The 24865-nt window shown below is 45.4% G+C and overlaps 1 protein-coding gene across 1 annotated transcript in view; it reads right to left on the minus strand.

Moving 5' to 3' along the window:
- The window catches only part of LOC148431496 (uncharacterized), a 137475-nt gene that overhangs the window by 100875 nt on the left and 11735 nt on the right, over positions 1–24865 (minus strand). Inside the window, exon 7 of the mRNA XM_088465987.1 lies at positions 19278–20168. Coding sequence (XP_088322113.1) covers positions 19278–20168 — 891 coding nt within the window. The remainder of the gene's footprint in view (positions 1–19277; positions 20169–24865) is intronic.

Consider the following 24865-nt stretch of genomic DNA (forward strand, 5'->3'; position numbering starts at 1 on the left):
TAATTGAGGGGTGCATAAGAGGATGAGGGGATATGTGTGGGAGGCAGGGGTGTCTTAAGAGAGGAGGGGGCCCGTGTGCCTTCCCCCTCTGGGGCCCACTCCTCGCTCCCTGCGCAAAATAAAATGTGTGAGAGCTGCTGTGAGTGTGACCCTGTGTATGTGTGAGAGCTGCTGTGAGTGTGACCCTGTGTATGTGTGAGAGCTGCTGTGAGTGTGACCCTGTGTATGTGTCAGAGCTGCTGTGAGTGACCCTGTGTATGTGTGAGAGTTGCTGTGAGTGTGACCCTGTGTATGTGATAGCTGCTGTGAGTGTGACCCTGTGTATGTGTGAGAGCTGCTGTGAGTGTGACCCTGTGTATGTGTATAAGCTGCTGTGAGTGTGACCCTGTGTATGTGAGAGCTGCTGTGAGTGTGACCCTGTGTATGTGTATAAGCTGCTGTGAGTGTGACCCTGTGTATGTGAGAGCTGCAGTGAGTGTGACCCTGTGTATGTGTGAGAGCTGCTGTGAGTGTGACCCTGTGTATGTGTATAAGCTGCTGTGAGTGTGACCCTGTGTATGTGTGATAGCTGCTGTGAGTGTGACCCTGTGTATGTGAGAGCTGCTGTGAGTGTCACCCTGTGTATGTGTGATAGCTGCTGTGAGTGTGACCCTGTGTATGTGTGATAGCTGCTGTGACTGTGACCCTGTGTATGTGTGAGAGCTCCTGTGAGTGTGACCCTGTGTATGAGTGAGAGCTGCTGTGAGTGTGACCCTGTGTATGTGTGAGAGCTCCTGTGAGTGTGACCCTGTGTATGTGTGAGAGATGCTGTGAGTGTGACCCTGTGTATGTGTGAGAGATGCTGTGAGTGTGACCCTGTGTATGTGTGAGAGCTGCTGTGAGTGTGACCCTGTGTATGTGTGAGAGCTGCTGTGAGTGTGACCCTGTGTATGTGTGAGAGCTGCTGTGAGTGTGACCCTGTGTATGTGTGAGAGATGCTGTGAGTGTGACCCTGTGTATGTGTGAGAGCTGCTGTGAGTGTGACTCTGTGTATGTGTGAGAGATGCTGTGAGTGTGACCCTGTGTATGTGTGAGAGCTGCTGTGAGTGTGACCCTGTGTATGTGTCAGAGCTGCTGTGAGTGTGACCCTGTGTATGTGTGATAGCTGCTGTGAGTGTGACCCTGTGTATGTGTGAGAGCTGCTGTGAGTGTGACCCTGTGTATGTGAGAGCTGCTGTGAGTGTGACCCTGTGTATGTGTGAGAGCTGCTGTGAGTGTGACCCTGTGTATGTGTATAAGCTGCTGTGAGTGTGACCCTGTGTATGTGAGAGCTGCTGTGAGTGTGACCCTGTGTATGTGTATAAGCTGCTGTGAGTGTGACCCTGTGTATGTGAGAGCTGCAGTGAGTGTGACCCTGTGTATGTGTGAGAGCTGCTGTGAGTGTGACCCTGTGTATGTGTATAAGCTGCTGTGAGTGTGACCCTGTGTATGTGTGATAGCTGCTGTGAGTGTGACCCTGTGTATGTGAGAGCTGCTGTGAGTGTCACCCTGTGTATGTGTGATAGCTGCTGTGAGTGTGACCCTGTGTATGTGTGATAGCTGCTGTGACTGTGACCCTGTGTATGTGTGAGAGCTCCTGTGAGTGTGACCCTGTGTATGAGTGAGAGCTGCTGTGAGTGTGACCCTGTGTATGTGTGAGAGCTCCTGTGAGTGTGACCCTGTGTATGTGTGAGAGCTCCTGTGAGTGTGACCCTGTGTATGTGTGAGAGATGCTGTGAGTGTGACCCTGTGTATGTGTGAGAGATGCTGTGAGTGTGACCCTGTGTATGTGTGAGCTGCTGTGAGTGTGACCCTGTGTATGTGTGAGAGCTGCTGTGAGTGTGACCCTGTGTATGTGTGAGAGCTGCTGTGAGTGTGACCCTGTGTATGTGTGAGAGCTGCTGTGAGTGTGACCCTGTGTATGTGTGAGAGATGCTGTGAGTGTGACCCAGTGTATGTGTGAGAGCTGCTGTGAGTGTGACCCTGTGTATGTGTGAGAGCTGCTGTGAGTGTGACCCTGTGTATGTGTGAGCTGCTGTGAGTGTGACCCTGTGTATGTGTGAGAGCTGCAGTGAGTGTGACCCTGTGTATGTGAGAGCTGCTGTGAGTGTGAGAGCTGCTGTGAGTGTGACCCTGTGTATGTGAGAGCTGCAGTGAGTGTGACCCTGTGTATGTGAGAGCTGCTGTGAGTGTGACCCTGTGTATGTGTGAGAGATGCTGTTAGTGTGACCCTGTGTATGTGTGAGAGCTCCTGTGAGTGTGACCCTGTGTATGTGATAGCTGCTGTGAGTGTGACCCTGTGTATGTGAGAGCTACTGTGAGTGTGACCCTGTGTATGTGTGATAGGTGCTGTGAGTGTGACCCTGTGTATGTGAGAGCTGCTGTGAATGAGACCCTGTGTGTGTGAGGGCTGCTGTGAGTGTGACCCTGTGTATGTGAGAGCTGCTGTGAGTGTGACCCTGTGTATGTGAGAGCTGCTGAGTGTGACCCTGTGTATGTGTGATAGCTGCTGTGAGTGTGACCCTGTGTATGTGTGAGAGCTCCTGTGAGTGTGACCCTGTGTATGAGTGAGAGCTGCTGTGAGTGTGACCCTGTGTATGTGTGAGAGCTCCTGTGAGTGTGACCCTGTGTATGTGTGAGAGATGCTGTGAGTGTGACCCTGTGTATGTGTGAGAGATGCTGTGAGTGTGACCCTGTGTATGTGTGAGCTGCTGTGAGTGTGACCCTGTGTATGTGTGAGAGCTGCTGTGAGTGTGAGAGCTGCTGTGAGTGTGACCCTGTGTATGTGTGAGAGCTGCTGTGAGCGTGACCCTGTGTATGTGTGAGAGCTGATGTGAGCGTGACCCTGTGTATGTGTGATAGCTGATGTGAGTGTGACCCTGTGTATGTGAGAGCTGCTGTGAGTGTCACCCTGTGTATGTGTGAGAGCTGCTGTGAGTGTGACCCTGTGTATGTGAGAGCTGCTGTGAGTGTGACCCTGTGTATGTGAGAGCTGCTGTGAGTGTGACCCTGTGTATGTGTGAGAGCTGCTGTGAGTGTGACCCTGTGTATGTGTGAGAGCTGCTGTGAGTGTGACCCTGTGTATGTGTGATAGCTGCTGTGAGTGTGACCCTGTGTATGTGAGAGCTGCTGTGAGTGTCACCCTGTGTATGTGTGAGAGCTGCTGTGAGTGTGACCCTGTGTATGTGAGAGCTGCTGTGAGTGTGACCCTGTGTATGTGAGAGCTGCTGTGAGTGTGACCCTGTGTATGTGTGATAGCTGCTGTGAGTGTCACCCTGTGTATGTGTGAGAGCTGCTGTGAGTGTGACCCTGTGTAAGTGTGATAGCTGCTGTGAGTGTCACCCTGTGTATGTGTGAGAGCTGCTGTGAGTGTTACCCTGTGTATGTGTGATAGCTGCTGTGAGTGTGACCCTGTGTATGTGTGATAGCTGCTGTGAGTGTGACCCTGTGTATGTGAGAGCTGCTGTGAGTGTGACCCTGTGTATGTGTGAGAGCTGCTGTGAGTGTGACCCTGTGTATGTGTATAAGCTGCTGTGAGTGTGACCCTGTGTATGTGAGAGCTGCAGTGAGTGTGACCCTGTGTATGTGTGAGAGCTGCTGTGAGTGTGACCCTGTGTATGTGTGAGGTGCTGTGAGTGTGACCCTGTGTATGTGTGATAGCTGCTGTGAGTGTGACCCTGTGTATGTGTGAGCTGCTGTGAGTGTGACCCTGTGTATGTGTGAGAGCTGCTGTGAGTGTGACCCTGTGTATGTGTGAGAGCTGCTGTGAGTGTGACCCTGTGTATGTGTGAGAGCTGCTGTGAGTGTGACCCTGTGTATGTGTGAGAGCTCCTGTGAGTGTGACCCTGTGTATGTGATAGCTGCTGTGAGTGTGACCCTGTGTATGTGAGAGCTACTGTGAGTGTGACCCTGTGTATGTGTGATAGGTGCTGTGAGTGTGACCCTGTGTATGTGTGAGAGCTCCTGTGAGTGTGACCCTGTGTATGAGTGAGAGCTGCTGTGAATGAGACCCTGTGTGTGTGAGGGCTGCTGTGAGTGTGACCCTGTGTATGTGAGAGCTACTGTGAGTGTGACCCTGTGTATGTGAGAGCTGCTGTGAGTGTGACCCTGTGTATGTGTGATAGCTGCTGTGAGTGTGACCCTGTGTATGTGTGAGAGCTCCTGTGAGTGTGACCCTGTGTATGAGTGAGAGCTGCTGTGAGTGTGACCCTGTGTATGTGTGAGAGCTCCTGTGAGTGTGACCCTGTGTATGTGTGAGAGCTGCTGTGAGCGTGACCCTGTGTATGTGTGAGAGCTGATGTGAGCGTGACCCTGTGTATGTGTGAGAGCTGCTGTGAGCGTGACCCTGTGTATGTGTGATAGCTGCTGTGAGTGTGACCCTGTGTATGTGTGAGAGCTGCTGTGAGTGTGACCCTGTGTATGTGTGAGAGGCTGCTGTGTGCGCGTGTGAGAGCCCACTGTGACAAATCAGTGACATCACTGCGAATGCAGACTGTCACTCACTAGGAACCAGTGACATAACTGAGTGCAGATTATGACATCACTAGGAACCAGTGACATAACTGAGTGCAGATTATCGCATCACTGAGAATGCAGATTATGACATCACTAGGAAACAGTGACATCGCTAAGTGTAGACTATCACATGACTAGGAACCAGTGACATCACTGAGTGCAATCACATCACTAGGAACCAGTGACATCAATGAGAATGCAGACTATCACATCACTAGGAACCAGTGACATCAATGAGAATGCAGACTGTCACTAGGAACCAGTGACATCACTGAGAATGCAGATTATGACATCACTAGGAACCAGTGACATCACTGAGGTACTTTATGAGGTGATTGCAGTAGTATAAGTAAAGCCCCCACAATGGCAGCCTGAGCTGTGTGCTGTAATGAATGTGATGCCGGAATCTATGTAACACCGTATACAGAATATTTGTATTTTATAGAATAAACAATGAGTAAACAAGCGCTCCCTTATTAGGGTAAATTATATATTTTCTTTTTAAGTACATAGTGGTGGTGTATTTTTTTCAACTCTTTTTGTGAACTCTTGCTGGCCTACAAACTGGTAGAAGGTGACCAGAACTGGGATTGTATTAACGTATTTCACCTACTCACAGGAATATATCTTGTATACAGGCTTGTAATAAAGTAGGATTTGGTTGGAATTTGCTATGCTAGAAGATATAAAGCAAATCAAATAATCCCCAGAGGCTTTAAAATGAAAAAGAAATTGGCTCCTAACACCAAGAGAGAGGAGTACAAGAGAGTGGTGAGAGATCTTGGCCACTTCTTTATTTTCCCTCATCCTCATTGTTAGAGAGAGAAGAAGCCTGGACACAGAGAAGATCACAGAGAGTGAGGCGTATAAGAGAGTGGTGAGAGATCTTGGGCACTTCTATATTCTCCCTCATCATCATTGTTAGAGAAGAAGCCTGGACACAGAGGAGATCACAGAGAGTGAGAAGTATAAGAGAGTGGTGAGAGATCTTGGACACTTCTATATTCTCCATCATCCTCATTGTTAGAGAGAGAAGAAGCCAGGACACAGGAGATCACAGAGCGTGAGGAGTATAAGAGAGTGGTGAGAGATCTTGGGCACTTCTATATTCTCCCTCATCCTCATTGTTAGAGAGAGAAGAAGCCAGGACACAGTAGATCACAGAGCGTGAGGAGTATAAGAGAGTGGTGAGAGATCTTGGGCACTTCTATATTCTCCCTCATTATCCTCATTGTTAGAGAGAGAAGAAGCCTGGACACAGAGGAGATCACAGAGAGTGAGGAGTATAAGAGAGGTGAGAGATCTTGGGCACTTATTTATTCTCCCTCATCATCGTTAGAGAAAGAAGAAGACTGGACACAGAGGAGATCACAGAGAGTGAGGAGTATAAGAGAGTGGTGAGAGAGATTGGACATTTCTTTATTCTCCCTCATCATTGTTAGAGAGAGAAGAAGCCTGGACACAGAGGAGATCACAGAGAGTGAGTATAAGAGAGTGGTGAGAGATCTTGGGCACTTATTTATTCTCCCTCATCATCATTGTTATAGAGAGAAGAAGCCAGGACACAGGAGATCACAGAGAGTGAGGAGTATAAGAGAGTGGTGAGAGATCTTGGGCACTTATTTATTCTCCCTCATCATCATTGTTATAGAGAGAAGAAGCCTGGACACAGAGGAGATCACAGAGAGTGAGGAGTATAAGAGAGTGGTGAGAGATCTTGGGCACTTATTTATTCTCCCTCATCATCGTTAGAGAAAGAAGAAGCCTGGACACAGAGGAGATCACAGAGAGTGAGGAGTATAAGAGAGTGGTGAGAGATCTTGGGCACTTCTATATTCTCCCTCATTATCCTCATTGTTAGAGAGAGAAGAAGCCAGGACACAGAGGAGATCACAGAGAGTGAGGACTATAAGAGAGTGGTGAGAGATCTTGGGCACTTATTTATTCTCCCTCATCATCATTGTTAGAGAGAGAAGAAGCCTGGATACAGAGGAGATCACAGAGAGTGTGGAGTATAAGAGAGTAGTGAGAGATCTTGGGCACTTCTATATTCTCCCTCTTCCTCATTGTTAGAGAGAGAAGAAGCCAGGACACAGAGGAGATCACAGAGAGTGAGGAGTATAAGAGAGTGGTGAGAGATATTGGACATTTCTTTATTCTCCCTCATCATTGTTAGAGAGAAGAAGCCAGGTCACAGAGGAGATCACAGAGAGTGAGGAGTATAAGGGAGTGGTGAGAGATATTGGACACTTCTATATTCTCCCTCATTATCCTCATTGTTAGAGAGAGAAGAAGCCTGGACACAGAGGAGATCACAGAGAGTGAGGAGTATAAGAGAGTGGTGAGAGATATTGGGCACTTCTTTATTATCCCTCATTATCATTGTTAGAGAAGAAGCCAGGATACAGAGGAGATCACAGGGAGTGAGGAGTATAAGAGAGCGGTGAGAGATCTTGGGCACTTCTTTATTCTCCCTCATTATCCCCATTGTTAGAGAGAGAAGAAGCCAGGACACAGAGGAGATCACAGAGAGTGAGGAGTATAAGAGAGTGGTGAAAGATCTTGGACACTTCTTTATTCTCCCTCAGCCTCATTGTTAGAGAGAAAAGAAGCCTGGACACAGATGCAGTAAAACAGGCCCAAACCATGATACCACCACCACCACCATCATGTTTCACAGATTGTATGAGGTTTTTACGCTGGAATACAGTGTTCTCCTTTCTCCAAACATAACGCCTCTCATTTAAACCAAAAAGCTCTATTTTGGACTCATCTGTCTAGTAAACATTGTTCCAATAACCTTCTGGCTTGTCCAGGTGATCTTTAGCAAACTGCAGATGGACAGCAATGTTCTTTGTGGAGAGCAGCAGCTTACTCCGTATGATCCTGCCATGCACACCATTGTTTTTTCAGTGTCCTCCTGATGGATTAATGAACATTAACTAATGTCTGACTTGATTGGTGGAGTCCAAACTCTTTAGAGATGGTTTTGTAAACTTTTCCAGCCTGATGAGCATCAACAACTCAGGTCCTCAGAAATCTCCTTTGTTCATGGCATGATACACTTCCAAACACAAACGTGTGTTGTGAATCAGACTTTGATAGATCCCCGTTCTTTTCAAAGACAGGTTGTCCACTCACACCTGATTGTCATCCCATAGATTGATAATACCTGACTCTAATTTCACCTTCAAAATATCTGCTAAGCCTAAAGGTTCACCTACTTTTGCCACTCACAGATATGTGATGTGATAATGGGCAATTTTCCTCAATAAAAAAAATGAGCACATCTAATTTTTTGTCTCATTTGTTTGATTTGTTTTCTTTCTCTATTTTTAGGACTTGTGTGAAAATCTGAGGTAGTTTTAGGCCAAATATCAGCAAAAAAAAAAAACATTTCTGAAGGGTTCACAAGCTTTCAAGTACCTCTGTATACTGTAGTAACTGCAGACGTGCTCATTGTATACTATCATAGCTCATGAGTTGGGCATAGTTTGTCACGGATGGTTGAGGTCTTGGGCCCGGAGTGGAGTCAGGAGCGGCAGAGAGAGATCCTGACGGAAGTGTCCCCAGGAAGGCTCGTGGGTACCGACAATAGGTAACTGGATAGCCAGGGGGAACACTGACATCTTGGACTTTAAGCAGAGGTCCCAACTAGAGTGAAAGTCAGGGGGGAGTGCTGCTAGGATAGCTGGAGCAAGTAGACGTAACTGCAGCTTGGACTGGGAACACAGCAAAGGAGCTGGGAATATTGTTGCACTGGCAAAGAAAGGACTGCAGGACCCGGAGGAAGTGCATAGTGGTTGCTAGGACTCCCGGGATGCTCTGCCTGGATTGGTTGGAATGTGTAAAAAAATTAAATGCAAGATGGCAGCACCCATGTTGTGCTGCCAAACCTGACCCAGACTCCCCTCAAGCACTCAGGACAGTGTTCCTCCGGAGCATCCTGGCATACAGCATGGATCTCCAAGTGCCCGCACAGGTAAGCCATAGCACCCTGACAAGTAAGGTCTGCTGGCCCTGAGCACACACAGTCCTGGTTGTAACATAGGAGCAGTTGATAATTTCCCCCCAAAAAATTGGATGATAATTATTCTCTTAACAAAATTGAATTTGTTTCATTTTAACATTGTGTCTAATTTAACAAAATTTTGTAACTAGAAATGTGGTACGGCAATGGGTGCCCTTATGAGCCATCGTTTGTATATGGTGGTGGGCAGATAACATATGGAATGATTCTATAAAAACAAATTATTGCTATGGATTAAGTTTATAGATGAAATTTTTTCATATGGAATAGTGATATAGAAGATCTCTATATATTTGTTGAATGGTGAAACAGCAGGTCTCCACAAAGGATTGTCAAAGATGTACAATTTTACCAGGCATGAAGCCTCCTTTTGATACTCTAATACACATTTCCACAGGGGGTAAGCCCGCCCCGTGGCTTCCAACCAATCATCATAAGTGAATGACCTGTGCATGTGCTAGCCACATGCATGTTTAACATTGTCCCCTATGGACAGAGGGGAGTGGTCACTCCCCTGAGACTACCTGGGGTTTTGGTCGCCACCCAGGAGTCAGCTCGTCTAGGGCCAGGGGAGGTTTCCCTTAGAACAAACCTACTTCCAGGAATCTGCTAAGGGACCAAGCTTCCTACCTCTGCCTGAATCTGAGCTCCAGAGGTGGCCAAGCAGGGTCCCCGGGCACGGTTTCCTGACCATGGAAGGGAAGCGATTTGAAGCTCCCTAAACCCACTTAGCTGGCTGCATTAGCCAGCTTCCTATGCACCCCCTCATACCACTTCCAGGCATGAGGCTGCATAGAAGGACATTTTATTCCCCTAGGGAGGAGGCTGGAGGACCCAGCAGCCTACAGAGAGCTCTGGATCCCCCTGGACCTCCACAGACCACAGATAATTGCATTTTCTTAAATTATACATGTAAAATACCTTTCTCATACAATTTATATACACATTTTTAACATTATGTACCCAGGGGTGTGATTTTTATACTGTGCTCAGTGCTGGGCTTTACTTAACTCACTCCTTCCATGTGGGGACACTGGGAGCCGAGCTCCCAGTCCCCAGCATCAGGCTTTCAGCTCTGCAGCCTGGGACCTATGCCCTGGCTGCAGCAGCGTTACTTTTGCTCAACAGCGCTCAGATGCTGCCACCTTCTCAGCGCTGGGGTCCAGGGAGCTGGCTCTCCCTGTTCCCCAGTGTGCAGCCACTTAGCCATGCGGCTGGGGGGCCGGGAGCTAGGCTCCCGGTCCAGAGCACACCATCTAACACTGCACAGGGAGCCGGCTAGCCCAGTCCCCCTGTGCACCCAATCTTGGCCAGTCACTATGCACTGGGAGCCGGCTTCTCTGGTCTCCCCGTGTGTGGCCTCTCCTGCACTGGGGTATCGGGAGCTAGTGCTCCCAACCCCCAGTGTGCAGCTATGGCGGTTCTCCCCTCAGTGCCACGCACCAAGGGTTAACTGCCAGCCCCACTGCGTTGTACAGCTGGGGCGCCGGGACCATCGCTCCCAGTCCCCAGCGGTCCGCACCACCTGGGGGAGCCGGCTAGCCCAGTCCCCCCCTGAGCCACATAGCCCTGCAGTCCGGGATGATCGTATCCCGGCTGCAGCGGCTTCCTGCTGTCCTAGGCACCGGGAGCTCTGGTCCCCAGTGGTCAGCATCCCGCCCTGCCCTCTGCTGCCTGGCCGCAGTAAGCCGGTACGAAGGGACCAGTGCCGACCCTGTGGAGCTGGTACGCCGGGAGTCACACTCCCGGGTCCCAGCGTGGAGCGCAGAGCGGCTCCCTACCCTCCGTTCTCCACCCGGTGTGCCACACCGAGGGTTACCTCATCGCGGCACACTGGGAGGCCAGCGCCGCTATTAAATTTCCAATATGGCGCCTAACGCCCTTTAAATATGGCACCGCAGCACAAGGGGTTAACCCTTTCAGTGCTGCGGCCGCCATTAGCCTCGTCGCCAGCCTCCGGCCACACAGACCAACACCAATGCTCCCTTAGGGGTACCAGGAACATCACAGGCATTAAATAGAGGGGAATTAACATACAAGATGGACAGAAAACGTCCCAGCTAAAGCTGTAATTAAATGTATCTACTGTATGAACTGAAAACCCTTCAACCTTTTGGTTTAAATAAGGATTAAATTAATGATTTTGAACTCATGGTTTTTTTTATAGTTTAATATATAGTTTGGTATATGGTTTTTCAAGTTGGAGAATCTGACATTACTGGCAACGGTCGTGGATCTATAAAAAAAAATACACTTCTATACATACAAAGTAATGTACTAACATGAATTATATATGTATTACCTGTTATATTTTACATTTAAGTTTTATATATGACCAATTTTGATTGGCTGATGAATGTATAAATATCAACTTCCACCATTGTATGTGATATAGACTATAGTGGGTGAAACGCGTCGCTGGACTGTGAGGAACAAGGAGCGTACCAGCAATTTGGATGAACCACAGCAGGGCCCAAACATTCCGTCTACTAATACCCTATATGCTGCTATTTTCACATGGTGGTTGATTTATATATATATATATCTTATAAGGGCGCCGTCGTGCCCTGATATTACGGCTGAATCTAAAAAAACAAATCTCCATAGACAATTCTGGAGGGGGGGGCAAGGTCTTTAAAGGGCTACACCTCAAAAGCTATTGGACGTACCGGGCTGAAATTTGGCACAGGCGGATAGAACTGTCGCTCGGTGCTGCATGCCAAATTTTAGGGCCAAAAAATTTAAAATGACGATTTGGGAGTAATCTGAATCTCCAACTGTCACTTTTTGTTTGACGCTCTTAGGGCCACTTTTCTGCTGTTCTCTATGGGGATGGCATAACTCAGAGTAGGGGGCAAATTTAGACTTGGGGTTTAGGTAGCTATTGTTCCAGAATAGGGCCTATTGGGGATCAGTTAATTAAGAAAGTATAATAAAAATAAGTTATTTTTGTTTTAATTTCATAACATTTTTCTACATACTAAGAAATTATGGAATTTTGTTCTATAGCATATAATCTAAGTCTCGGAACATCATTTACTTTGGCTTAAATGCTGTATGAATTTATAACCACTATTGATATTAAGCCAGGCTTATTATGAGTCTGAATATGGTAAAAATTGCTATCTGCATCCATGAGGATCCATCTGATTTACAATCAGGCCCATAAAGATGGCAGCTATACTGGGATGCAGAACTGCAGCACAATTTTTATTTATACTCGCTCATGCATCAGCTTACACAACTAGATGGTGTCATCAGTGGTGACCAAACTTTTTTGTCTACCTCCTTGGTTGCTTGACCGCACTATGGACCGCACAGAGGCTACTTCCGGTTCATTCCTTTGTCAGCACCTGAAGGGTAAAACCAAATGGATGAATCTTATATACCGTGGAGACCCTGAATGCTGGAAACAGCTGCACAAGGAACTGGAAGTAGTTGCTGTGCATTTCATAGTGTGATCCAGCAACCAGGAAGTACACAGTCATCCTGGTATCAGAGCAACAGAAGCTCTTGGCCATGTTTACACTGTACATCCGACAAATTTTGAATGCTTCTATCTTCGGATTTGCTTTACACCGTTACAGGTCCTACTTCCTTCAAAGACCTTAGGACTGTGGATGGGGAGTTTGTCACACTTTTCATGAGGCCTGCCTAAGGAGAGGTTGGATAGAGGATGACGTGTAAACAAACATTCTTAAAATCCTGGTCAACGCCGGGTGCTCCAGCTAGTAGAGTATAAAAGTGATACAAACCGAATAACAGGTCACTAGCGCTGAAGTATAATGTTAATGGATAATATTGAACATAGAACCTGTTGCAAAATACTGATCACATTATATTATCCCCGATCCTGTAACCTGTGCAGAGGCGGATACACAGCCTGAGATACACTGTGACCCTGCGGGTGTTTGTTACAGATCTGTATTCTCTTTACAGCCAATATTAGAAGAGTCTTGTGTAATATAAATGCATTTGGGGCCGGCCGCCGTGGAGTTCTGGGGAGCTGTCACCTTGGACAGAAGCCCAACACTAACACCCACTTCTCCCCCTCTCCCTCTTCTCATCCTCCTCTCCCTCCTCTTCTCCCCCTCCTCCTGTTCCTCCCCCTCCTCGCCGCACCGACAGCAGAGTAACAGCGAGAGGAGGCCGGACGCAACTTCTCACCGGGGCGCTACGGAGCTCAAACACATCGTGTCCCCCTCAAACACCAACTCAACAAGATGGACGGCTGCGGCCGGGGAGCCCTGTGGTGACTCTCTGCATCTCCACGCCACGGGCTGCCCTCTGCGTCTCCACGCCACGGGCTGCCCTCTGCGTCTCCACGCCACGGGCTGCCCTCTGCGTCTCCATGCCACGGGCTGCCCTCTGCGTCTCCATGCCACGGGCTGAGCTCTGCGTCTCCACGCCACGGGCTGCGCTCTGTGTTGGCACTGCACCCTGCTGGCCCCTAATTACACCAACCCCACAGAGACTACGCCTCCATCGCTGCCTCACCCCAGGAGCTGACACTATGACATCACATGGGCCTCATTATACAATTACCTGTGTGACAGAAAGCAGAGGCCCAGGATCCAGACGTGACAGCCCCCAATCACCAGCCCCGGGAAATACCGACGAGAGCGGAGAACAGACAACAAAATAGCCGCCAGCCTAGTGACCAGTGTACAGCAGGAACATGTTGCCACCTACACCCTCCACCTAGTGCCAGGACACATGGTGACGTCAGGAGTACATGACACAGAGGAGTCCGGTACAGTCATAGGAGCCCGGGGATCGCTGGTGATGGGGATATGGCGGAGGCTGTGCGACAGGTATGTCTGCGGCTTATATGGTGTATGGGGGGCACTGTGTGTGTATGGGGGGCACTATGTGTGTGTAAGGGGGATGTGTGTATGGGGGGTGTATGCCAGATACTGTGTGTATGAGGGGCACTATTTGTGTACAGGGGCACTATGTGTGTGCATGGGGGATACTGTGTGTGTATGGGGGGCACTATGTGTGTAAGGGGGATATATTTGTGTATGGGGGGTGTATGCCAGATACTGTGTGTATGAGGGGCACTATTTGTGTACAGGGGGGCACTATGTCCATGTATGGGGGCACTGCGTTTGTGTGTAAGGGGGACATGTGTGTATGGGGTTGTATGCCGAGTTCTGTGTGTATGGGGGGCATTTGCAGAAAAAAAAACAGGCAAAAAAAACAACAACACAGGCATATGCACAGCACTCATGGTCAGTACATCACAGTGTCTCTTAGCAAGCCTGCTGCCTGTTACCTCGGGTAGTGCGACAGAGTAAAACCCCTGACACACTTTTATCAGCCTCTTACAGGTGCAAGTACTAATTATCCTGTTCTCAGACTTAAGAGCTGAAAAGGGCCTAATGGATGGAGCCCATCCTCACTCTCCATCCATAACCCTAGGAACCCTTATCAGCTTTTACTAAAGTCCAAAGGTCTATCAAGTCTTTTTTCTAGTCACAAACATTTTCCAATTTCACTGGGGTACCGTAAGTGATGCATCCTCAGGATTTTATACGCTTGCTACTGGCTTATTCCCGCTTGCGGGTGTATGGTTCAATGTTTTGGGTGGTGTATGCAATGCCACAACATATTTACGAGACCAGTAGTGGCTGTGCGCTTAGTACATCATAAGTACTCCAGGTGGAATGCGGAAGTGATTTTCTGGCGCCAATTACTCGCTGTCTCAGCTATTTAAGGAGCCAGAGGAGCAGGGTAAGTTTATTCTTATTTTTGGAGGTGGTTGTCCTCACTGTATTTATTTTTGTGCTGCTAGTGCCTCTTGAAAAAGTCAGTTGATGACCAAAATGTTGAGACATCTATAACATGTAAGACATAAACAGGACTTTATTTTTCTACTCTTGAAGAACCCAGGTGAGTTCGCCTTTTTGTTTGTCTAGTGCTGGACTTTGCAGAGGTCCTTTTGGGAAGACTCCCCAGTTGCCGTTATGAATTGCAGTTGATGAGAGCGCGGCCTTTTCCATTTATATCTATGGAGTAGGACTTGTTTATGGGACTTGCTCTTAGTCCTGACACCCATCTTGTATCATTTTGATTATTAAGGGCTTTAACACACTCAACCATTACCCATTGGAATAATCTTGCCTACATTAGTTTTTTTTTTTTTAATAATACTTCTTATGGGAGAATTTTTTCTTTTTAGATTTCTTATATTGGCTACTAAGCCCTGCCCCCAGCCTTGGTACTCACAGCAATTATATTAGTACCCAGGACTAATTTAATGGCAGCATATGGCTATAGAGTACCTGCTGAATGCTTTAAGGGTTGCAAGTTGGGCCCACGAGCCTAGGAGTTATTGCTGAGTTAAAGCTGATGCAGTGCTGTATCTATGGGATGGTGGGACCCGCAACTATTGAATTGTCCACCCGCTCTGCTAATCAAGACGGGAGGTAATACTTAATGCTGCTAGCAGTGGTCCGATGACCCAGTTGCCATGGAGCTGGGCACCAGCCACAGTAAGTGATGGTGGGTCTCTCTGGTGGAGCCCACGGTGCAGGCAGTTTGCAGCAGCCTTGCAGTTTGCAGCAGCCTTGCAGTCTGCCTGTGAAGTCTTCAGTTGAAGTCAAAGAAAGAAGAAATAAAGGAAAAAGTCTGGAGTCAGCACAAGAAGCACTCGGTTCCCTTGTGCACTAACCTATAAATGAGCTTGGGGTATACAAGGGGAGGAGCCAACTTCAATTTTAAATCTTAAAGTGCCAGGCTCTAGTCTACACCAGTGTATACCGCAGTGTATATACACCAGTGTCCCCTAGTGGAACAAGGAGAAAGGTTACTACCATCAGAGTATTCCATGACAGATGATTTGGTATCACACCCCAATTGTCAATGTTTTAGTCCCCATGCAGACCAGTTTCAAGACAACTCCCCAGTATCTCAAAAATTTCCCCTATAAGTCACTTTGTATTTGATAATGCAGGAATATGGGGACGTACATGTTCCTTCAGCAATTCATGAATATATGCATGTTTATGTAGCTTTATTTTCCTGCACTGCAATTTAGAGCATATAGAAATGATTGAGAATATATATATTTGTTGTGTGAGTTGCAGAAGGCCGCACTTGTCGAATGGCCCCAGGCCTAGAGAGGATAAGGCCTTCCCTTTCCTCTGTAAAGTGAGCAAGTGTGTGTCTGATGCAGCAGCCATCTTGTTTGATATTTTAGCTAAAGGTTTGTTACATGATGTATTAAAATGTAGAGATTAGTATTTTATTTCTTTGCAGGTGTGATTAACTGCGGAGATATGTATAGGTTAAACTTTTATACATATTGTTCTAGCAATAGGAATTATGGGTTTAAAGTGTATTGGTTTTAACATGTGCAGAATGGCAGACAGCAAGTCTGTTTTTATAAACAAAAAGAGTTAAATCAAGATAGCCTCTGTCTGCAATCAGCAGCTAAAGGGGCAATTATATTAGAATTTTACATGGTAACAGAACGATAACACTGAATAGTGTAATTATTATTGGTAAGACATCCATAACCAATTAAGGCCTAGCACGTACGAATATTAAATAAATTTTCTCCATTGGGTTAACTGGAGGTATAGAAAAATAATAGTATAAAACTCAGCAGAGAGGGAGGAGGGGGGCAGTTAGAGAACAGAGGAGAGGGCACACAACGAGGGTCTGGGGGAGGTGCCGGACGTATGAAATTGGCTGACTGGTATTCTGCACTGGGTGTCACACATTTATTTTACAAGTATTCCCTACTGCTGCTGTTATGTTTTTGTTGAATGTCTGCACTGGAAAAATAAATGTATAATTAAGCTGTTTTTAAGTAAAAGCATTGTCATTTATTTTAGAATCTGTATTTGTGTGAATTATTTCATTTCTTTTTATAACATGTAAGGTCTATAAGTAATCAAGAACTGATTACTTATAATTGTATTGTACAGAGGATTGGTCTGCCTTTGTACAGATCATAGGGCAACAGCATATGGTAACCACTGCAGCAGGAGATCCCAATTAGCTCAGTCCTGACCTTACAAGCATATAATAATGTGATCTTATTGTTACTGTGCAGTGATACTGATATATACTCTAGTGCCAAAAAGTGAGACAGCCACTTCCTGTTATGAAACGGTCTATTTTGCATAAAGGCCCTAGAGTAGCTGTGGTCTTCTGCCTACAACAACTGCCCTTGTTCCCTTAGAGAATGATACTCTCACTGGTACTGAGATGCCACCAGGTCTTAAACTCAGAGTAGTAGAGGTTTATACAAAAAGACAGATGATCACATATGACTGGAGCAGGAAATACATTTGTAATGCAATGATATTGAATGGTTCAATAAGTGCGAAAACAATCACAGCAAGTGGAGCAACAAAGGACCAAAAACCATTGTAGTCCCGGTTGCCTAGCGACCATCAGGCTGTGCAGGTGGGCTGCCTGTCACCTAGTAACCTGTCGGAAGTATAAGCCACGGTGGTGGCTCATAACACTTCCATTCTCAGTACACATCACCACACCCCAGCATTCACGTCATGTAATTTGCAGTGAAGGTGGCAGATTGAAGTGACTTTGAACAAAGCTCGATAGTAGTTGCCAGATAAATCAGTCACTCCATCTCTAAAATCAACATAAAATTTGTGTACCTGGAGACCCACAGTCTGATTGGAACCTAGATCCTGTCTCTACACCCGTGAGCTATTGTATATTTTAGCCATTGCTTTTCTATTGAATAATCATCTGTAATATTTTATATCCTGCTCCTAAGGGCGGTTGTAAATCATTGCAAGTTATCTCTGCTATTCAGTGATTATTCACCTTTGCTGTGTTATCATGTGCGTGCAAAAAATTACCAGCAATGCTCTGTAATTATCCTGTTGGTGTTTTCAGAATCTATTACCTATTTGGGCTGTATATTTGTCACGTCCAGGGTTTCTCGGCATAGTGGTCGACGGGTAATACCTGTGAGGTCACTGTGGCGAGGGGCGTCTGGCGGTGGCGCTGGTGTTTGGCGAGGGGCATTGGCTGTGCGTGGTTCTGTGCGAGCATGTTGTCACTCTGGGCTGGTGAGGCCTGGTGGTGCTTCCGTTCCGTTCAGCATCTTGCCTCTGGCCATTTGATTCAGCCGTCCTATCCTGGTGTGTCACATGCTCTCTCTGGCCAGTCACGGTATGGCACTTGGTATTTAGGGAGGTCCAGAGCCTCACTGCCAGTGCAACGTGTTTCTCAGCATAGCTGAGAGTTCCCTGTGCTCATCATGTTCCTGTGTAACGCTACCTGCCTGCCTGCTTGTCTTCTCCTACCCCGCTGGACTACCCTGCATCCTCCATTACCTTCCCCTTGCCTGAGAACCTGAGTCTGCTGTTCACCCTGCACCTTGCCTCCACTGACACTCTGCTGGATGATTTTCCCTCAGCCTGCATTCTTCATTTCAACAACTACACCTGATTTCCCCTGCCTGTCATTAACTGGACATTTCCCTATTAACCAGAACCTCACACTGCTGGACAAGTCTTTTTTCACCACCCTCACAAGACCCGGATACTGGACTGCTCCTATCTGCCACTACCTGGACTTTTACTCATTGCATTCACCTCAGTTCCCAGTTGCACTTTAGTGCCATCCCTGGAATTATTTTCTCCCATTGTTCATGTCTGCCAAACCACTTATTAAAAGTTCCATGTTTTGTTTTAAATCTGCTTCTGTCTGCTCCTATCACTACCCCGGGCCCACAACAAAACCAGGACATCACAATATTGACCTGTTTATACTACTTTAGTCAATTATCCTGTGATCACCAGAGTATTGTATAATCTCCTATTGTCCTAAGTTTTATGACCTGGTGGCATCTTAAGTACTGGTGAGTGTACTCCACTCTAAGGGAACAACAGGCAACTATTATAGTCAAAAGACCTTTGTAGTGTGGCTCTAGGGGGTCTTATACAAATACCCAATTATTCATAACAATTACACAACATCAAGATATGTTTTCTCCATTTTTATGTAGGTTTCTACCTATTACTTAGCTTTCCACCCACAAAACTCAATAACAGATTGGTAGATTAAGTGGCTTCTGACAAAAATAGAACCTGGTGTAGGATATGGAATTAGATTGTAAGCTCCAGTGGGGCATGGACTGATGTGAATGATTACTAATAGCAAATGCGCACACCCAAGATGGCTGCCTCACCTTATACAAATATGCAAAGTGCTTTCAATCCTATTGGGAAAAAGAAGCTATAGACACAAACAATGTTATTACAGATTTATTTTATGTACAATATTAATGCAACCCTGTTTCACGTCTACCAATTGAGGAAATTCAATTGTGAGTTTTCTGAGGTCTTACAACAGCTGTTTGTTATCTGCGTGACTTCTCTGATGTCTAATAAGACCAGATGTTTGTGCAAAACATTTCCCACACTCAGAACATGGAAATGGTTTCTCACCTGTGACTTCTTTGATGTCTTACACAATCTGATTTCTGTGTAAAACTGTTCCCACACTCAGAACATAAAAAAAGGTTTATCACCTGAACATGGAAATGGTTTATCACCTGTGTGACTTCTCTCATGTGCAACAAGATGTGATTTTTGTGCATAACATTTCCCACACTCAGAACATGGAAATGGTTTCTCACCTGTGTGACTTCTCACATGTGCAACAAGATCTGACTTTTGTGCATAACATTTCCCACAATCGGAACATGAAAATGGCTTCTCACCTGTGTGACTTCTCTGATGTCTAATAAGACCATATGTTTGTGCAAAACATTTCCCACACTGAGAACATGGAAATGGTTTCTCACCTGTGTGACTTCGCTTATGTTTAGCAAGATCTGATTTCTGTGTAAAACATTTTCCACAATCGGAACATGAAAATGGCTTCTCACCTGTGTGACTTCTCTCATGTCTAGCATGAGATGATTGGTGTGTAAAACATTTTCCACACTCAGAACAAGTAAATGGTTTCTCACCTGTGTGACGTCTCTGATGATTAATAAGATCTGATTTCTCTTTAAAACATTTTCCACACTCAGAGCATGGAAATGGCCTCTCACCTGTGTGGACTCTCTCATGTATAACAAGTGATGATTTGTGGATAAAACATTTCCCACACTGAGAACATGGAAATGGTTTCTCTCCTGTGTGACTTTTCTTGTGTCTGACAAGTTGAGATTTCTGTGTAAAACATTTTCCACACTCAGAGCATAGAAATGGTTTCTCACCTGTGTGAGTTCTTTGATGTTCAACAAGATTTGATTTCTGTGTAAAACATTTCCCACACTCAGAGCATGGAAATGGCCTCTCACCTGTGTGACGTCTCTGATGTGTAACAACAGCTAGTTTATCTGGAGAACATTTCCTAAATTCAGAAGGCATGATTGTATCACCCCTAGGATCTGTACTAAGTGCAGCATCATGTGAGTTACCAGGAGAACATTCCTCAAGAATAGAGGGATCAGATGATACATCTGCACTAAGTAGAGCTGGATGTATATTTAGGGTAATGAGGTTTTCTTCCGGAGACTCTTGTGTGATGTTCTTATCTTCTAAATTAAAATCTGGAGACCAAACGAGACGCCCCTCCGAGGTCTTCCTTCTATTGTGTCCATCTGGTAGAAATAAAATAGATAATCAAGTATCCCACAGCAAAAGCGTCATTAATCATTATTTATCTCACCTCTATTCCCATAGCTTTGTGCTTAAAACATCATCATACAGAACACTTTGGGCTTCTACCGTTCACACTATTAAACATAATACAGGAGGATCTTTTTTTTTTTTTTGAGAGTGGTGCACAATAATATATTATATATCAAAATTCACAACATTTTATTGGTATTTGCATTCAAATTATTTCAGAACATGTTCCTTTATAACAAGTATTTTGTAAATCATTTATTCAATCCATTTGTCCTACTAATTGTGGATTACATTACAATGTTACAGTGACATAAAAAAAGGAATATAGTAAAATAATTTGTGCAAAAGTTGGGTTAGAAGTTAGTAATCAAACATTGTCGGTATGTTTTAGCTCCCAAACTCGTTTGCCGCTTGTGATAATTAATATGACCAGGTGCATTTCTTAATAAATGTACTTATTTTGTTTGATCTATTCCCACTAGGTAATACAAGTTATTATGTGTAGCACACATATATGTAATAAACCCGTCACTGTGACTGATTATGGTGATAAAACCAAACCTTATCTTATTTTGGTGTTTGTTATTACGGCACGCATCACTATCCACAGCGCAATTCCTTTTTGGGAATGGTTGGAAACTTCAATGAGCTGGATTCACCGATTAGGCTCACGAGGGAATTTTTTAGTAATGCTACTAAGATAGGTCACAGAGCCAGTGAGAAAAGTGCTGGTCTGGTCTATTTCTTTACGCGTTTCTCCGCCTTTGGTCACGTCAGAGGATTTGTAAGACCTTCTAGCCGATTACCTACCTTGGAGGTGATGTGAGCGTTATCCTCTGGAGATAGCTGCATTATAGGAGATACCAGCAGCTGGAGGACCACCGTACCACCGGTAATCAACAGCTGAGAACAACATTTTAGCCTGAACAGGATATGGTCATTGTATCAACTGCAAGTAGCACTTGAAAAACTAATGCAAGATTGCAATAATTGGCTATAAATTACTTTAATCATCTACAGCTACACAACTACTCCTGTTATACTAATCTACAGTTATTTATAAGTGCTGTTACACCAATATATAATTAATAACAATCATTGGTGGCATTTTCTATCACCAATCTACAGCCATTAATAATTACTAACGTACAGCCTGCACATTGCTATAACACCTGCTGCTATAGGTATCAAATGACTGCTGAAAAAAGGTGATAGATATTCCTGATACACGATGGTAGATTGTTGTCCAGTATTTTATGCTCTTTTACATTTGCCGGCCGGTGAATTTATTTGAATTGTTTATGAGTAATACTCTGACAATCAGAGATTCTCGTTTTCCCCGGTTGTACCACCATGGCCAAAAGTTCAGAGAATGACAAGTATTGGTTATCACAAAGCTTGCTGCTTCATTGTTATTAGATCTTTTTGTCAGATGTTACTATGGTATACTGACGTAACATTACAGCGTTTCATAAGTGTCAAAGGCTTTTATTGTCAATTACATTAAGTTTATGCAAAGAGTCAATATTTGCAGTGTTGACCCTTCTTTTTCAAGACCTCTGCAATCGCCCTGGCATGCTTCTGGGCCACATACTGACTGATGGCCGCCCATTCTTGCCTAATCAATGCTTGGAGTTTGTCAGTATTTGTGGGTTTTTGTTTGTCCACTCGCCTTTTGAGGATTGACCACAAGTTCTCAATGGGATTAAGGTCTGGCCAGTTTCCTGGCCTTGGACTTAAAATTTTGAAGTTTTGTTCCCCGAGTCACTTCGTTATCACTTTTTCCTTATGGCAAGGTGCTCCATCATGCTGGGAAAGGCATTGTTCATCACCAAACTGTTCTTGGATGGTTGGAAGAAGTTGCTCTTGGAGGATGTTTTGGTACCATTCTTTATTCATGGCTGTGTTCTTAGGCAAAATTATGAGTGATCACACTCCCTTGGCTGAGAAGTACCCCTACACGATTGGTCACAGGTTACTTTACTCTAGAGTGAGAAGGATCCTCTGGGACCTTATTAGCTGATACTGTCCATTCCACCTGGAGATAATCAATCTTTGCAGAAGCCTGGAATGAAACTGAGCATACCCCACCATGTTGAAGGTGGATACCATTGATCCCAGGACCTGCATCACTGATATGGATACCCTTCGCTTGTGTAGCAGTTTGCGTACTCACAATGATAGAGCTGCAATCTTGTCCTCTGGTAGAAACACCCTTTGTACCTGAGAATCCAGAAGTGTCTCCAGATGTACCATCTGCTGTGTTAGAGAAAGAGAGGATTTCTTCCAATTGATGATCCAGCCATGGTTTTGTAGGCAGGCTATGGTCAGTTGAAGATGGTTTTGTAAAACAACTGGAGTTTGTGCCAATATCAGAAAATCATCCAGATATGGTAGTAATCAGATTCCCTGATGCCTGAGATAGGCTGTCATGCTGCCATTATCTTGGTAAATACCCGGGGGGGGCGTTGATAGGCCAAAGGGTAGAGGCTGAAATTGGTAATGCTGTTGAAGGACAGCTAACCGTAGAAATTGTTGGTGGGATGGCGTAATAGGAACATGCAGATACGCATCCTCAATGACCAGGGAAACCATAAACTCCCCAGGCTCCTTTGCCAAATAATTGACCAGAGAGTTTCCATATGGAACTTGGGTACATGGATAAACCTGTTGAGGGTTTTAAGATTTAGAATAGGGTGATGAGACTCATTCAGTTTCTGAACCAAAAATAGATTGGAATAATAATCCCTTCCTTGTTGCGACACAGGAACCGGTATTTTTACCCCTGCCTGCAACAGGGAGTGAATGGCCTCCTGAAGAACCAAGGCCTTGACCACACCTGATGGAAAATCTGTGCAAAAAAACTTCTGGGGAGGATGCCTCTGGAAACTGATGGCATACCCCTCAGAGCCCACTTCTCGGACCCAGGCAACTGTTGTTTGATGCCAACAATCTGCAAACTGAAGAAGTCAGCCTCCCACCCTGAGATCCCCCAGGAGGAGGCCTGTTCCATAAGGCCTAGGGTTTGTCTTCCGGCTTAGAAGCTGGACGTCTGGCCAGCCCAGACCACTTAATTGTCACCTGGCTGTCCTGTAAAAACTAGACGGCTTGAAGGAAGATTGTTCCTTTGCTCATCTCTGAGGAACCAAAAAGAAAACTGCCTAGATATTATTGTACCACTAGATGGCAGACCTGCAGACTTTGAAGCCACCACAGTAGCTATTATCTTATCTAACTCTGCTCCAAAGTGTATATTTCCATATAAAGGTAAGAGTTCCAGAGCCTTCTTTGATCCTGTATCAGCTTTCCAGGTTCTTAACCAAAGGGCCCTGCGTACCACTACTGAAGCTAAAGTTCCAGTATCCACTGCAGCTCCTCCCAAATAGGAGGCCGCTTCCCGTATATGGGAGATATACATCATCTGTTCTCTGGTAGCACCTGGTAGAGTCTTCGAATGCCCCTGTCCATTCTTTAACAGCTTTGGCTACCCAGGCTGCAGCCATAGCTGGACGAGTAACCGCTCCAGATGATGAAAATATTGCCTTAAGACATGTTTCAATTTTCCTATCTGTAGAATCCTTAAGAGAAGATGAAGGGGGAATAGGCAACGTAGCATTTCTTACTAAGTGCGTCACATGAGCATCCACAGTAGGCGGTACCTCCCACTTAGTACATAGAGAAGCTGGGAAAGGATACAATGATGCTAATCTTTTACTAATATAAAACCATTTATCTGGGTTACCCCATGCCTCTTCCATAAGCTCAGTGAGCTACTCGGATTTAGGAAACTAAGCTATTACCACCATTCGATGTTTAAACACCGGAGCCTTCTTACTAGGAGCTGGTTCATCATCTTGAATATCTAAGATTGATTTAACCGCTCTCACCAAAGAAGGAACATCCACTGTGGACGTATAGTCCTCCTCTCCCAAACTAGACTCTGGAGAAGAACCCTGCACATCATCTGATTCCCCTGATGAAGCGTCTGAGTCCATATGCTATGTCCATATACAGACCGATATAAAGATAACTTTCGCTTGGGCACCTTAGAAACTACCGGTCTGCTTGCAACAGCTGACTGAGCTTACTCTGACTTGAGTGGGCATAAGCATCCATCCAGGAAGTATATATAGGAGGTGCAAACATAGCATGCTGTGGGTACCCCATACAAGGAGTAGCCATACGGTCAACAAACTGCTTCATTATCTGGGACAAAGAGGACACCTAAGATGGTTCTTGTACAGGGACTGGTATACTAGACTGGTGAGGTGGTTCTTTATAACAGACCGCACACAAACCATCCTTTATAAAGTCCAGAGAGGACAAGCCTGCCAAACAGGCTTTACATGAAACCAGCACAGGAGCCTCCCCCTCCTTATTCCCTTTACATCTTCACATATCAATTATAATAGTAACAATGTAATGTAACAACCATCACATATAACCAATAAATGTGAAGTATAAGAAAAAAACACACACCTGCAACAGAGGGATGAGGAAAAACACAGTGATCGCTATAACTGACAGTCAGAAATAAAAGGCAGTATATATATATATATATATATATATATATATACACACAGCAGCTAGCACACAGTCACATACAATGCATACGTAATTTAGTTGCAATGGGCTCTAAGTCAACTTCTCAAAACACGATGCTTGG

This window comes from Taudactylus pleione, unplaced genomic scaffold, assembly GCF_031769625.1.
Source record: "Taudactylus pleione unplaced genomic scaffold, aTauple2 ptg002219l, whole genome shotgun sequence".
Lineage (NCBI taxonomy): Eukaryota > Metazoa > Chordata > Amphibia > Anura > Myobatrachidae > Taudactylus > Taudactylus pleione.